Source organism: Lepidochelys kempii, chromosome 11, assembly GCF_965140265.1.
Source record: "Lepidochelys kempii isolate rLepKem1 chromosome 11, rLepKem1.hap2, whole genome shotgun sequence".
Taxonomy (NCBI): Eukaryota; Metazoa; Chordata; order Testudines; family Cheloniidae; genus Lepidochelys; species Lepidochelys kempii.
Genome location: NC_133266.1, coordinates 68,232,486 through 68,247,228, shown reverse-complemented (window position 1 = coordinate 68,247,228; position 14,743 = coordinate 68,232,486). Strand labels below are relative to the sequence as shown.

Sequence of the window (14,743 nt, the reverse complement as noted above, 5' to 3'; positions counted from 1 at the left end):
CATGGATCCAGTGACCCTAAACACACCACAACAACAAGGGGTACACACAGGGCAGTGTCAAGTGCTCCAGCCTACAAGCTGTACGGTGAGGGAGGTTGCATCTCTGTATTCTGGCTTTGGGGTGTGGATTTTTCAGCTCCCCAAAACACCCACAGTTCTCCTTCCCAGGGCTTCCAGAAGATGAAGTGGATTTAAGAACAAAACCACATTGCTCAACCCCGCAGCACTAGTAAACGTTCAATGTTATCAATGGCTGAGAGGAAAGAATTACTAAGTACCATTACAATGGTGGCAATGTGACCTTCCCACTACCATGCAGGAGATCCACCTGTGACTGCTGGCTCTTGGATCTTGCTCACCAGGGGCTGTTAAGAAGCACCCTGGGGAAGAAGGCATGGAGTGATTTGATCTGCAGTAACTTCCCCTGCTCTTTGAGGAGTGGCACAAGTGAAGTTCTGTCTAGTTCCTATTGGTGAAGAGAATCATGACCACAAAGCAAGATTTTTAGGTTGGAGGATGACTGTGAAGCAAAAGAAAAGAAGGGACCCTCAAGGTCCTGACAAGGATATAGAGGACTGAGGCAAATGAAAATAATTCTAACATCTGGTAACCAAACTTAAGTTCAGCAGTTAAGATTCAGACTTCTGACAAACTCTTCTATCTAAGAGGCTCAGCCCTTTTGTTAGCAAAATATTTATTATTCCAGAGAATTTTATTTTCAGTTTCATTTATTTCAAGGGAATTAAAAGAGGTGTCTTTATTGTTTCTCTCTCCCCCCCCCCCACCCCCTCAGCTCTCAAATGCTGCCAGGTTTGGGATTTGGATGTTAGAAAACCCTATAGTAATGGTTCTTGTCCAGTAGTCAAAAGTGAATCTCAACCATTGGGTCAGAGATAAATAAAGATGGGATGAAAAAAATAGGCAAACATTTTAGACTCCCTTCTCCCCTCCCCCCTAAAACCCACCAAAATATGGAGTGTCAGGTTTGCTTATGAACAAAGGGTTTAAAATGCCAACACAATTTCCAAGGGAAGTGATGACAGACCTTTGCCTTGAGTCCTTAACACTAGACTAGAAAAGGAATCAAGAAATACAGGTAGGGTTTCTAATTTCGTGGGGGGGTGGGGTTCCCCTGATTTTTTTTTTGGTATTTATATTTATGGCTAGTTTCTAGATATGTGCAAAACAATGCTTCCCTTGTACTAAATGTGTAATACCTCAGGTCCCCCATGGATAAGCTTGCAGGGAGTAGGAGAGGGGTTTATTTAAAAAAATTTTTTTTTTTTTAGTGTTTCCAGTGCCTTTTGCGAACACCTTTCAAGGCTGCCAAAATGATGTGGGTGCTTTCAGTGTCTACAGTATATATATATATATATATTAAAATAAAGACTGATTTTTCCTTTGGGCTGATTTTCACTATCTCCCCCCCCCCCCCAGTACAGTGAAGGGAATGAAGAGCCCCTGCATTGGCCCCTTGGGGGGGGGGGGGGCTATGATTTGACTTCCCAGGTCTTCCCCACCTCTCATGTCTCAGCATCCTCTGCTTTGCGAAGCTGAGGGAGTTTGAGGGATGGGCCAGGATCCCTGCCCGGCGCCTGCCCCCCCAACTGAGCCAAGTTTCCGGGGAAGTTCCACAAACCCCCGCCCGCCCCCGGCGCTGGGGCGGCCGCTCTGCTGTTCGCGGCTGGATGCGCCCCCCCCCCGTGACGTCAGCCAGGAGCCTGGACCAATCAGAGAGGCAAAGGGGTGTCCTGGTGGGGACCCTCCTCCCCGCCCCCTCTCTGTAGCCAGCCCTGCCGGGGGGTCCCCGGAGCAGGGGCCTATATAAACCCCCTGGAGCCGGCCCTCTGCCGCTCCCTCGCAGGCTGGAGGAGGAGAAAGAGCCCGGGAGGAAAGTGCAGCGGGAGCCGCCGAGTCCCTGCCCCGGCCGGGAGAAGACGAGCCCGATGAGAGCGGCTTGCCCGGGGCTTGCAGCCTGAAGAGCCACGAGCCCGCGCCTCTCCCGAGTGCCATTCCCTCCCTCCCTCCCTCGCCAGCCTTGGAAGATGCCCGGTAGCCCGGGCTGGCGGCTGCGGCTGCTGCTGCTTGCCTTGTGCCTGGGCACCGGGGTGCAAAGCTCGCAGCCCAAGGTAGCCAAAACCAGGAGGCAAACGCAACAAATGGTCCAGCCACAGGTTCCAAGCAGCCAGAGTAAACGTGAGTATCTGGGGGCACAGAGCCACCGCGAAGGGGAGGGGGGGGGACGGGACACGGCCACAGCTGTCGGGGAGACTTGGGGGTCCACTAGTGGACTTTAGAGACCAAGCCAAAACCTCCCGACGCGGGCTGCAGCCCTGGGTGTAGGTGCATTTTTGTGCATTCGGGGATCAGTGGGGATCCAAAGTGATCTCAGTGGTTCCAGCAGCTGGGTCAGATTTTAGTCCCTTTTAGCACTTCCAAGCCAGGCTGCAACAAGCCCCGCCTCGAGAGAGCGAGGGACTTGCGGGCGGTGCACTAGTGAGCTTGGGGAAAGTTTTCTGTTTGCCTTTGAATGTCTGTGAGTTACTCTCTGATGCTCCCCGGGTCCAGCCCAAGTGGGGCAAATTCTGCCACCCTTCCCTAAGCAGTTGACTCTGAGTAGCCCCAGTGGTACTATTCAAGCAGGCATAGCATAATTTGCCCCTGTGTTTTTTGTCACTGAGGCAGAAGTATAGTGGAACGGGATCTGTTTTAGTTACAGCAAATGGTGATGAAATGTATATGCCAAACTTTTATTTGAACTAAACAGCTGATACTTTCATGTTTCAGTTCTGGGTATACGATTTTCATTCGAGCCCTTACTTAAGAAAACAATAGTTTTATTATTACATGTAATTAAAAATAACCTAAAAGCAAAACACTAAAACACTCTGTCTGCAAACACAATTTGGGAGATGTTTGCTGGAACAATTGCTGCCCTGACCTTTGAAAGCATCTGGGGAAGTTGAGGCTGCATCAGGGAAAAACTTCCTGGCACAAAGATCTATCTGGCTGTGAAATGATTTCTCAAGGGATGTGGTGGAAGCCCTGCTACTTGGCACACTTAGAACTGACCTGGACAAAACGCTTGTAAATGTAAACCTGGAAAACAAGCCTACAGTGGCTGGAATCTATCCAAAGCCCACTGAAGTCAGTGGCAGTCTTTCCACTGATTTGAATGGAGTTTTGGATCAGGCCCTAGATGAGATTCTGAGTCTATTAACTCTTTGTTTCAAAGTCTCTCTCAACTCCCGTACAGTTACTACAATATTTAACGTGGTGTAGATTGACATTTAGGTGCCTGATCTTGCTTTCTCTGTGTCTCCCAGACTCCCATTGTCTCAGTGGGAGTTTTGTATGTGCAAAGAATGCAGGATCAGGACCTAATGTATAGTCCACGCATGATTTAACTCTCCTTTTTGACTTTTGTTTGGAGCTCTGTGATTGAAGGAGGCTAATGTAACCCAAGACTTCTGTTTCTTTTTCAGCGGGCTGTTATGATAATGGGAGATATTATCAGATAAGCCAACAATGGGAACGCATTTACCTGGGGAACATGCTCGTGTGTACCTGCTATGGGGGAAGCAGAGGCTTTAACTGCGAAAGCAAGCCTGAAGGTAAGTTGGTAGGAGTCATGATGAATGAAAAATGGGTTGTGAGGCCAATTAAAATAAGCCTTAAAAAAATGGTAGACCACAGATCAGACTCTCTGCTCACGTTAATGGGCAGGAGAGTCATTTACACTGAGGATCTGGCCTGAGATTTTAAGAGGTAGTCTTCATTAGACATGGGCCTGCAATCAGAACCCTGGGCCCAAATAACATTCAACCTGAAGTTTGGATCTGAATCTGAACTTTGCATCCAGCTTCATCTCTATAATGATCTGACCTGACCCTAGATTTGAAATCCCTAACAAATGCAGAGTACACAGCAAATCTGGAGCCAAACTTTTCAGCTCTGACTTCTCTAAACTTTTTGTTTGATTGTATTGTCTGTAACTGTTAATAGGCATTTCATATCCTTATGTTGTCAAATATTTTTAAAAAACATTTTAAAAGTTGACTTTCATTTGCAACTTGTTTCACAGTCCTTCTAACTTGCATATAAGCATAACTTGCATAGTTGGGTGTAAGGTTGGAGTAATTATTCTTATACCGATTTATGATTATTTTGATCTCAACTATCTAAGTGTCATAGGGAGACACAGAATAAATTTGGATAAAATTTAGGTTTTGGATAACAGGGATTTTTAAATGTAACAGATGTTGGGGGGATGTGACCCTGTTTGGGGTAACAGGGACATTTGGATAATCAAACTGAACTTTATTTACTGGGCTGTATTCACTGGTTTGCTCTGGCTGTGTTGGTCTGCTTTGGTGATACAAAGCAGCCATAAACCTATCTTAATTGATGAGATGGTTTATGGCTGTCTTTTGTTGCTGATGCAGCACAAATCAGCTGGTTTGCAGTTGGGTAGAGGGCCTTTTGTGAGCCCTCAGTGCTTGAATGAATTCCACTCTGCCGACTTTCATGCTGCCACACTAATATGTGGCTGTTACTCTTCAGAGAAAACTAGACACATCTGAATTTTCCTGTATAAGGAAAAACAGTGGTGAGGGAGGGAGGGGAATAGGAGTGCATGTGGTTTGTGTTCTTGCAATTTGAATGCTACAGCCTGCACATTAATTAATCCTCACATGGACGTTATTTTCCCCTCAGCTGAAGAAACTTGCTTTGACAAATACACTGGATCTACCTATCGGGTAGGGGAGACTTATGAGCGCCCCAAAGACTCCATGATCTGGGATTGTACCTGCATCGGGGCTGGACGTGGGCGAATCAGCTGCACCATTGCAAGTATGTAACAAAGACCATATTGCTTGAGCCATTGCTCTTCAGTGTTGTGCATGTTCCTGAGAGGTTGGCCTGACAGCCCCAAGTGCAGTGCAGAATTGCTTATTACTTAGGAGTATGGGGACTGATGCAAAGCCCACTGGAGTCTTTCCATTGAAAAAGCTCATCCTCTTCCCTTCCAACCCTGATAGTCTATGGATGGTCCCATGGAAGTTAATGGAATTATTTGTGTGAGCAAGGCTAGCAGGACTGGGCCTTTAAGAGCAAATTAAAGGCATGTTAAAAATAGCGGGATAAGTGTGTTAGTGCCCTGCCAATAGGACTCGTAAAAAGTATTTCAGCTCAGATATCAGAGATGCATTGGCTCTTGAGGGCAACTCTAGTGGAGCAGCGTTTACTCACTGCAGAGAATGAAGGCCAAATCCTCAGCTGGTGAAAATCAACATAGTTTCAATGACATTAATAGATCTGTGCCGATTTACACCAGCTGAGGATGTGTCCCTTATCGTGGCCTCTGTAGTGACACCCACTCTGAGAATCTGTGTGCTGGAGATTCAGGGGGCCAGCTTGTGATCTCTCAGACCATTCCCAATGAGCTTCTTACCCGTTATGCTTCTCCTGTCTTGGCTTTCTCACCATCCGCTCCCCCTCTGCTGTCTTCTCACCCTTTCCTTTTGTTGCCTCTTTATCTGGAGCGCCTTTCCTTTGAGTTGTTGGGTCTCTCTTTAAGTCACTTCTTAACCACTTCTCTTTAGCTCCTGATTTAGACTCTCTCTGCAAAACAGTTTCTGCTACCGTAGTTGAAGAGCACTCTATCAGTATATTTGGGCTTAGATTTCCCAGTCCCTGTGCTGTTTTTGAGAATCACAGCTTTATTGCATCTTTCATACAATAGCAGGTTTGATTTGGTTTGTCGTTTATTTGCAACATGCAGTGCTGGATCCTTCCCATAGGACATCAGACTTGAACTCTCAATATCGGATGGAAGGAAATCCTGCAAAGGCCGAGGGGCTAGTTCTGCCCTGCATTCAGTGGAGTTGCATTGGGCAGGGCTGAGTTTGGCCCAGAATCAGTAATGGGAGATTTCCGGTTCAAGATGTTAAATAATTGTTAATCTCCGACTTCCATTTCTTCATCATGGATTTGATCCACAGCGCACTGAAATCAGTGGAAAGACTCCCATGATTGCAGTTGGCTTTGAATTAGGTGTCCTATCACTGCTATTGCTCAGATTGTTTGGTCATTTTAGGAATTAGACCAAGGTCAGGTGCCTCTGAATCTTGATCAGTGCTATGATCCTTATCCATTCAGATTCAGCCATTGCAATACTCCACTTGCTGTTCTTTCAGCAAATGGATCTGTGCTAACTAGTGGATCCAAAATGTATTTATTACAAATCCATCTGATCATAACACTGCCATCCAGGTCTTTGAATTGGCCTACAGTTTGTCAGCGCATTGAATTTTAGATTTAGCTGGATTAATATCAGAATATCAACTATAAGGTCCTGCCCCTTGTTCTCAAAATTCTGGCTAGCGCTCTTGGGCCTCCTGGTTCTAGGCAATTCAACAGGCCTAAATCGAGCTAGTTGAAAAACCATTTTCTTTAAAAAGTTGTGAACAATAATTTATTTGAAATTTTTAAACTTTTGTGGGAATGTCTAAATGAAATGAAAGTTTGATTTGATTTGACTCCAAAGTTTTCAGTTCAATTAAACTTGAAGAGAAAGTTTTGGTTTGGTTTTTAAACACTGAAATAAAACAAAAAATTGTAAACTAAAACAAAATGAAAAATGTGATTTGAAATTGAAGAAAATTTAATTTCTTTTCTTTAGCAATTTTCTACCAAAAAGCCTAAAGAAATCATTTAAAAAAAGAGATGTTTTTCTGCAAAAAAAAATGTTTTTGATGAAACCCCAAAGTCTCACCTGAGTGCTGTGGGTGACTGAAGAACTTCAGAAAGCATCAGTGACTCTTCTATTTGGAACTCTTTCTTTGACGTTCAAGAAAGTGCTGCCCTTTGACAATAATTGTCAGCCAACTGGAATGAGGGTGGTCTAGCCTAGTGGTTAGAGCAGGCATCGGGCCCCCAAGGACTAGGCTCAGAGCCGGAGTCAGCAGCTAAAGCCCAGGGTCAAACTGGAGGGGCAGGAACTGGATACAGAGCCGAGTGTCAAGTGAGAGTCAGGAGCCAAAGGCCAGGCCAAACCAGATGGCAGGAATTGGAGCAAGCAGGGTAGAAGGCAAGGAGGGGCTGAGGCAGAGGCCCAAGATAAGGCAGGAGTAGAAACAGTGGTGGGTGTGAGCATCAAACAGCCAGTAAATTGCTGCGGCTGGTTTAACAGCCGGCCTCCTAGTGCCAGGTTTCAGAGTAACAGCCGAGTTAGTCTGTATTCACAAAAAGAAAAGGAGTACTTGTGGCACCTTAGAGACTAACCAATTTATTTGAGCATGAGCTTTTGTGAGCTACAGCTCACTTCATCGGATGCATACTGTGGAAACTGCAGAAGACATATACACAGAGACCATGAAACAATACCTCCTCCCACCCCACTCTCCCGCTGGTAACAGCTTATCTAAAGTGACCACTCTCCTTACAATGTGTATGATAATCAAGTTGGGCCATTTCCAGCACAAATGCAGGTTTTCTCACCCTCCGCCCCCCCCCCCCCCACACACAAACTCACTCTCCTGCTGCCAATCAGGTGGCATGGCCAATCAGGGAGCCTGCGGCAAGCCAGCTGTACTGATGAGGCCGCCTGGAGATTAGCTCTGCTGCAGGCCCCGATTCCCTGACAATAACTCTTTTCCTCTTCGCATTTATCTTCGCCAAAAGTTCATTTCACATTGCCTTGGGATGGCTGAAGAGGATGCCGTTTACATGACAGGGGATTGGATTGTTTGCTATTTTACAGTGAATATACACAGACCCAATTCTCAACTAGGTTATGACTAAACCATTTTCTGTTTGCCACAGATCGGTGCCATGAAGGGGGTCAGTCCTACAAGATTGGCGATACCTGGCGCAGACCACACGAGACGGGTGGCTACATGTTAGAATGTGTGTGTCTGGGTAACGGGAAAGGGGAATGGACCTGCAAACCTCTCGGTACGTAGTGATTTTTGACACATTTCTTTGAGAGATCAGGCTTCAGAAGTATTTAACAGATGTCATTAAAGAATCCTATATTAAAACAAAGGATGCTCATTTGAACTGATTCAGGCCTTTAGCCTGATCTAACTTCACCTGGTACATTTTTTTTTTTTTTCTGGTGGCCTCCTCCCATCTACCAATATGGGAAGGCAAAGGTAGTCATGACCCCCCCGGACACCTGTTTGTGACTCCCAGGGGGTTCGCAAAAAGAAAAGGAGGACTTGTGGCACCTTAGAGACTAACCAATTTATTAGAGCATAAGCTTTCGTGAGCTACAGCTCACTTCCTCAGATGTATATGTATACATCTGAGGAAGTGAGCTGTAGCTCACGAAAGCTTATGCTCTAATAAATTGGTTAGTCTCTAAGGTGCCACAAGTCCTCCTTTTCTTTTTGCGAATACAGACTAACACGGCTGTTACTCTGAAACCTCCCAGGGGGTTGCCATCCTCAGGATGAGAGCCCCTGGTTTTTAGAAATATTTAAAACAAACACAAAAACCCTGTCTTTTTTCCTCCATTCCCACAGCTGAGAGATGCTACGATAACACTGCTGGGACATCCTATGTTGTCGGAGAGACCTGGGAGAAGCCCTACCAAGGCTGGATGATGGTGGACTGCACTTGCTTAGGCGAAGGCAATGGACATATCACCTGTACCTCCAGAAGTACGTATCGATTTTCTCTTGCCAACGCTATGCAGAATGGCCAAGGTGCACTTCATTCTGCTGAAGCTCAGGTTCTAAAATGATGCCTTTTCTTATCCTTTCTTTGGGGCCCAGAATGCACAAGCTGAGACACTTAAGTAAGACAAAGGGAGACAACTTCAAGCGTGTGATGTGCTTGATATTACATAGAGAAGTAGGTGTAGTTATGCACTGATTTACACTCCACATATCCCACAAGGAAGTCAGTGGAATTGTGCTGGGTTACAGACCATACACAGTTTGGCCTAGAATTGCCCCCATGGAGACACGGTGCCTTTAAAGGGGAAACTGTCACCTGGTTTATCTTTCTTGAGATTCTGGTATTATTAACAAATCCAAAAATTCCTGTAGAGCTCTAAAAATGCAGGGTTTGTCATTTTTTTAACATAATCTAGTACATCTGAAAGCCAAAACAATGATTATTTAGTCTAATGCTTTGTCTACACTGAGGATTTTGGTAATGGTGTGAACCTTTAGTGTAAACACTCTGCGATTGCGCAAAGATCTTTTAACACCAGCACATCACTTTTACACTCCAACTTTGTACCAATCCAACTACACTGTTGCAAAATATCCCAGTGGATTGGCCTATAACATGTAAATGGGGCCTTTACAAGTTACTTCTGCTTATTGCCGTCTCTTCTAGTATGACTGTACTGTAAAACAAGCTCCATTGTGGAGCTATGACAATTTGCACCAGCTGTACATCTGCCCCAAGGTCATTTGACCTGGTCTCTTGTACCTTTGTTATATGGGTTTTGAGATCTTCCTCTGTAGCCTTTAAATGGCCTCATGCCATTTAACTGGGAATTGGTCCTGCTTCGAGCAGGGGGTTGGACTAGATGACCTTCTGGGGTCCCTTCCAACCCTGATATTCTATGATTCTATGCCCAATTGCCTTGAGATACAAAGCTAATAGCTTTTTGCTAATATAAACAATAGAACTGTAAAGAAGTAAAACACATAGAGGTTTGGGATTAAAGTCAAGGTTCTGGAGAGAGGTTAGTCAAGAAATAAGCGATGAAACAAAACCAGCCTTGACCATTTCGACTCTGTTTGAAAACACATGGGGGAAAATAATTGATTGTCAAATGGGAATGGACAAAGCAGAAAGAAAGCATGTTATGTGCAAGCTTCAAAGTTATTATAATCAACACAAACAATTAGGCAGTGTCCTTCATCTCACAGTTCTGGAGTCTACTGTTGGACCTTATAGGCAATTGCAACCTATTCATTATTGGAAAAAAATGGGTTTTGCTTCCAAAATGGACTCACATCTATAAATACATTGTCTAAGTGTAAAATGATAGTTGTGGCCCACATAGTAGTCTAAGTACTGATGTGTGGATAAAATATAAGTGTTATGGCTAAGATTTTCCAAAGTAACTAGTGATTTGGGTGCCTAAATTCTTGGGTGCCCATCCTGAGACACCTGATCTTTCGAGGCCAAGTGTCCACATTTTCATATACATATAAATACATTACCAGCCCTGTAGCTACTTTCCACTTTCTTGGCAAATACACAGCACTGTGTCATTTTATCTACTGTGATTTGTTAATGTGTTTGCCACATGTTAGTTTTTGACCCAATGTACTCTAGCGCAATGGCAATCTGAAGTGATGCGTACCTCATTCCATAGTTGTTCATATAGTAGATGAAAGCGTTTTTGACCCATGATTAAATGTGAGTTATTGTATCGAGTTGCCGTTGCATGTGAGGGTAAAATGCTGTAATGGAAGAAGAATGAGTTAATCCATGTGGCTCTGCATGCAGCTAGAAGTAGTTTATTATGCTATCATTTGAACCTATTTGCTCAATTCATCATGGGTGGTAGATTATTTAAAGACAGAATTCCCAGACGCACATGTGAAACTTCCATTAACTATAATGGCAGTTGCTTGCATATTTCTGGGTGAAGAATTTGACCCAAAGATATTACCTATCAAACAGGATTTAGTTCCTTCCATGTGAAATAGGCCCACGAGGTTCAACTGGGCCCTGTCTACAGCATGCAATGACCATGCTAAGAAACCATTTAGAATTAAACAACATTTAAACTGGTTTCAGCTTAAGCAGGGTTTTCCCCACAATATGGACAAGGAACAAGGTGCTTAAAATGGTTTTGAAAACTATTCGCAAGAGTGGGCAGTAACCCAGGAGTTGGTTTCCCATTCTGCCTTGTCCACACTGGGAGCAAAAAGGTGTTATCGGAAAGAATGTTTTACCATTTAAATCAATGAGAGTTTTGCCATTGACTTCCAAGGGGCCAGGATTTCATCCAATGTTTTAGAGTGGCTTCCCAGCATGTGCCTTTCTGCAATACAGTCAGGGCTTTAAAGCATATGGATACCTTGGTAGGGGTGATGGAGCTCGGTAGTGGAAGACAAACTGTACTGTGGAAGATTAGTCATGGAATATCAACAAAGGACCTAGTATATTTGCTTTTGTGATTGGCATGCTGCTAAATATAGGAAAAACTAAGCCTTGCTTCCTTTGTTATAAATGTTTCCTTTCCTCTGCAGATAAGTGCAATGATCAGGACACCAAGACTTCGTACAGAATTGGAGATACCTGGAGCAAGAAGGATAACCGAGGAAACCTGCTTCAGTGCATCTGCACTGGTAATGGCAGAGGTGAATGGAAATGTGAAAGGCATTCAGCTGTACAAACTCCTGGCATTGGTAAGTGGTAAATCATATTGGTAATGTGGGCACTGAACAATACAAGTCACACACAAAAGGTTTTGTGCTGAATCACACAACACTGATTTAGGCAAAAATCTTGTCAAAGTTAACGAGTTATGCGAGAGGAAGATCTGCAATATTTAATCTCAAAATTTGACAGGAGACTAAACATTGTCATCTTTTGTGCATGAGCAAATGACAGAATTCATTTACACACAGTTTGCATGCACAAAAGGGTTTGCACATGCAGATTAGAACATGAGCATGTTCAAACGTGCCAAAAAAAGTTAGCATGCACAGATTTATGGACCTATAAATAGAGGCTATATCTTGAAAATGCAGCACTTTGGGTTAATATTTTTGAAATCTATAAGCTTTCTACAGAGTGACTTACTTTAAATTTCCTGAATTTAAACTTGCAGATCTTGTGGCTGTCAGAAGTTAAACTATTCTTTCTGGCAAGATAAACACACCCACTTATGCTCAAGCTTTAATATGTAGAAATGTTAAGAAGGCACTTATGTGTTCAATAAATTGCATTTTGTATATCAGATCCTTTGTGATTTTTGGTATGGGGTTTATTAATTTCCTGGTATACACTGTCCTCTGTCCTAGGTTTATAGCAAAATATTCAGCTTCTAAAGGTTCCTTGTCATTTTAATGATCTATTTCTGCTTTTAATGTGTAAATCTAGCTTTTTCCTGGAGTGGATATAAACTAGGTTTTGTGTTAATAATTTCCTACTCTTGCTATCACCAGTTCCACTCCGTGGTGGGAAAGCTAGTGTAGACAGACTCCAGGAAACCTCTAGTGCTTAAAGAGCAGAGCTCTGAGCAGATCTAAATCACGCTGTGCTTTTAAAACTCCAGTGGTTGTCAAAGCCTTGCCTATACTTTTGCTCCCATATGGGCTGTTGCAGGTAGAGCTAAACTGGTGGTAGGAAAAGTGGGAAATTTTAGCAAAAGCTTCCAAGTGTAGAAGAGGCCTCTGTGTCTCTTTCCATATTACTCTTAACTAAAGCTGCTTGAAAATTTTCCTTTGACAATATTTTTTTGATGGAAAATGGTGTTTTTTTCCCAAAATAGACTTTTCATGAAAAAACTTGTTTCTTTAGAGATTTTTCAGGTTTTTGGTGAAAAACTGGAAAAGAAAAAACAATCCACGCAGTTTTTCAGTTTGGGTTTTTTTCCTCCTTCTTTCCTTTCTTCGTTTGTTTCCATTTTTGATTTCAGTTTGCCATCCAAAACAGCAAAACATTTTCATCGGAAACTTTAAATAAATCTTACAATTTTGTTCCCCCCACCCCCCCAAAGTTTCCTGTGAAAAACTGGCATTTTTTGATCTGCTCTAGTCACAGTTGTTGGCTGTATAGTCGCTCTTGTTGCGGAGGATCATTAGCATGGATGGAGATTTTTTTTTTATTTTGTTTTTATGTTGAAATTTACTAATTGAAGTGCAAACAAATGTTATGAAAATCGAAAGCGATCAATAAAAATATCTGCAGATAATTATGCCTAAGAAAGTTAAATGCTTTTAAAGGGAAATTGTCACCTGGTTTATCTTTCTTGAGGTTCTGGTATTATTAACAAATCCAAAAATACCTGTAGAGCTCCAAAAATGCAAGGTTTGTCATTTTTTAACGTGATCTAGTACCTCTGAAAGCCAAAACAATGATTATTTAGTCTAATGCTTTGTCTGCACCAGGGATCGGCAACCTTTGGCCCGTGGTCTGCCAGGGAAAGCCCCTGGCGGGTTAGGCTGGTTTGTTTATCTGCCATGTCCACAGGTTTGGCCGATCGCAGCTCCCACTGGCCGCAGTTCGCCATCCCAGCATAGCACTTAACCTAGATTTTCTGTTCCTTATTTTTTGGTTTTAAAGCCTGCTGCTTAATCCCTCTTTTCTAACATTTTTTGCCTCAGGATCTGCATCCTCAACCTTCACAGATGTACGAACTGCACTTTACCAGCCCCAGCCTCAACCCCAGCCTCAGCCGTATGGTCACTGTGTTACTGACAGTGGGGTGGTGTACTCTGTTGGGATGCAGTGGCTCAAGACACAGGGCAGCCAACAGATGCTATGTACTTGCCTGGGCAATGGTGTCAGCTGCCAGGAGACAGGTATGAGCTTTTGTTTTAATGCTCACCCCTAGACAAATCAAGGCCCCAGTGCAGCGAAAACTCTGAGCAGGTGCGTAGCTTTAACTATGTGAGTAGTCCCATTGAAGTCAGTCTTTAAGTGCTTTGTTGGATTGGGACCAACGTGCAAAAGGATTTTAACTACATAATTGTCTTTAGTGCAGCCTCTGAACTAAGATCCTGATACAAAGCCCGCTGAAGTCAGTGGAAAGAGTCTCACTGACTTCAGTGCATCAGGCACTAACAGAATTTCAGCTGTTGTTTTCACTTGTAGTGAAGCCCAGTTTCTAAAGACATAAGGACACACTCTTCTAAGTCAACACTCATAACGTGTCTTAATGTTCATGGCCCCTACGTGCATTGATGGGAGAGAGAACCCCATGGGGGTTTTTGTCCCTCACTGGAATGTAGGATCCTGGGGAATGTATAAGAAGGGTGTTCTGAAGAGCAAAATGAGGAACAGCAAGGGGCTTGGAGAAGGGAAAGGAAAGAATCAAAATTTCTTCCTCGTTTTGATTATTTGGGGCCTGGTTCTGTAGGACAGAAGTAACTCCCATTTTGTTACGTACATACGGCAGTGGGAGAATAAAGCTATGGGATGCAGAATTAGCAACTTTATTCAAACTAAGTTGCAGCAGTATGTTTCTGGGGAAGGATGTAGGTTGAATGATGATGTTACTTGGCTAGATCCTCAGCTGGTATAAATTGGCCTGGGACAATTGAAGTCAGTGCCATTTATACCAGCTGAGGATTTGGTCCAGAGAAGCTAGAGTTACTTTAGGGCATGAAGAACTGGAGTGGGGACACTGAGCCGTAATGTAATGTTGTGGTTTGTTTGGTTTAAAGCTGTGACCCAAACCTATGGTGGCAATTCTAATGGGGAACCGTGTGTTCTGCCATTCACCTATGGTGGGAAGACTTTCTATTCTTGCACCACGGAAGGTCGTTCGGATGGACACTTCTGGTGCAGCACAACCTCCAACTTCGAACAGGATAACAGATACTCCTTTTGTACTGGAGAAAATGGTAAGCTTGTCTAGAAAAATGTATTGGGGGGAAAAATAGGTTGAATTTCCAGTATCTGGGTATGGTGACTATAAATGCTGTCTGGGCCAGATGTAGCTTGTCTAAATGGGCATAGCTGCTGATTTACACCATCTGAAAAGATAAGATGAAAATGATAGCTCTGCAGATTAAAGTTACAGAGCATGAAT

The 14,743-nt window shown here is 43.5% G+C and overlaps 1 protein-coding gene across 6 annotated transcripts in view; it reads left to right on the top strand.

The window, feature by feature from the left end:
• Nucleotides 1-1,827: 1,827 nt before the first annotated feature.
• FN1 (fibronectin 1) overlaps nt 1,828-14,743 on the top strand; it is a 67,408-nt gene continuing 54,492 nt past the window's right edge. For 4 of the 6 annotated variants that reach the window (XM_073306736.1, XM_073306739.1, XM_073306737.1 and 1 more), the window contains exons 1-8: nt 1,828-2,196; nt 3,486-3,614; nt 4,717-4,854; nt 7,828-7,959; nt 8,532-8,669; nt 11,232-11,390; nt 13,314-13,511; nt 14,376-14,555. In XM_073306736.1, the coding sequence (XP_073162837.1) occupies nt 2,046-2,196; nt 3,486-3,614; nt 4,717-4,854; nt 7,828-7,959; nt 8,532-8,669; nt 11,232-11,390; nt 13,314-13,511; nt 14,376-14,555 (1,225 nt within the window). In that variant the 5' untranslated portion in view covers nt 1,828-2,045. The remainder of the gene's footprint in view (nt 2,197-3,485; nt 3,615-4,716; nt 4,855-7,827; nt 7,960-8,531; nt 8,670-11,231; nt 11,391-13,313; nt 13,512-14,375; nt 14,556-14,743) is intronic. The other 2 variants (XM_073306741.1, XM_073306740.1) reach the window with 1 other exon arrangement.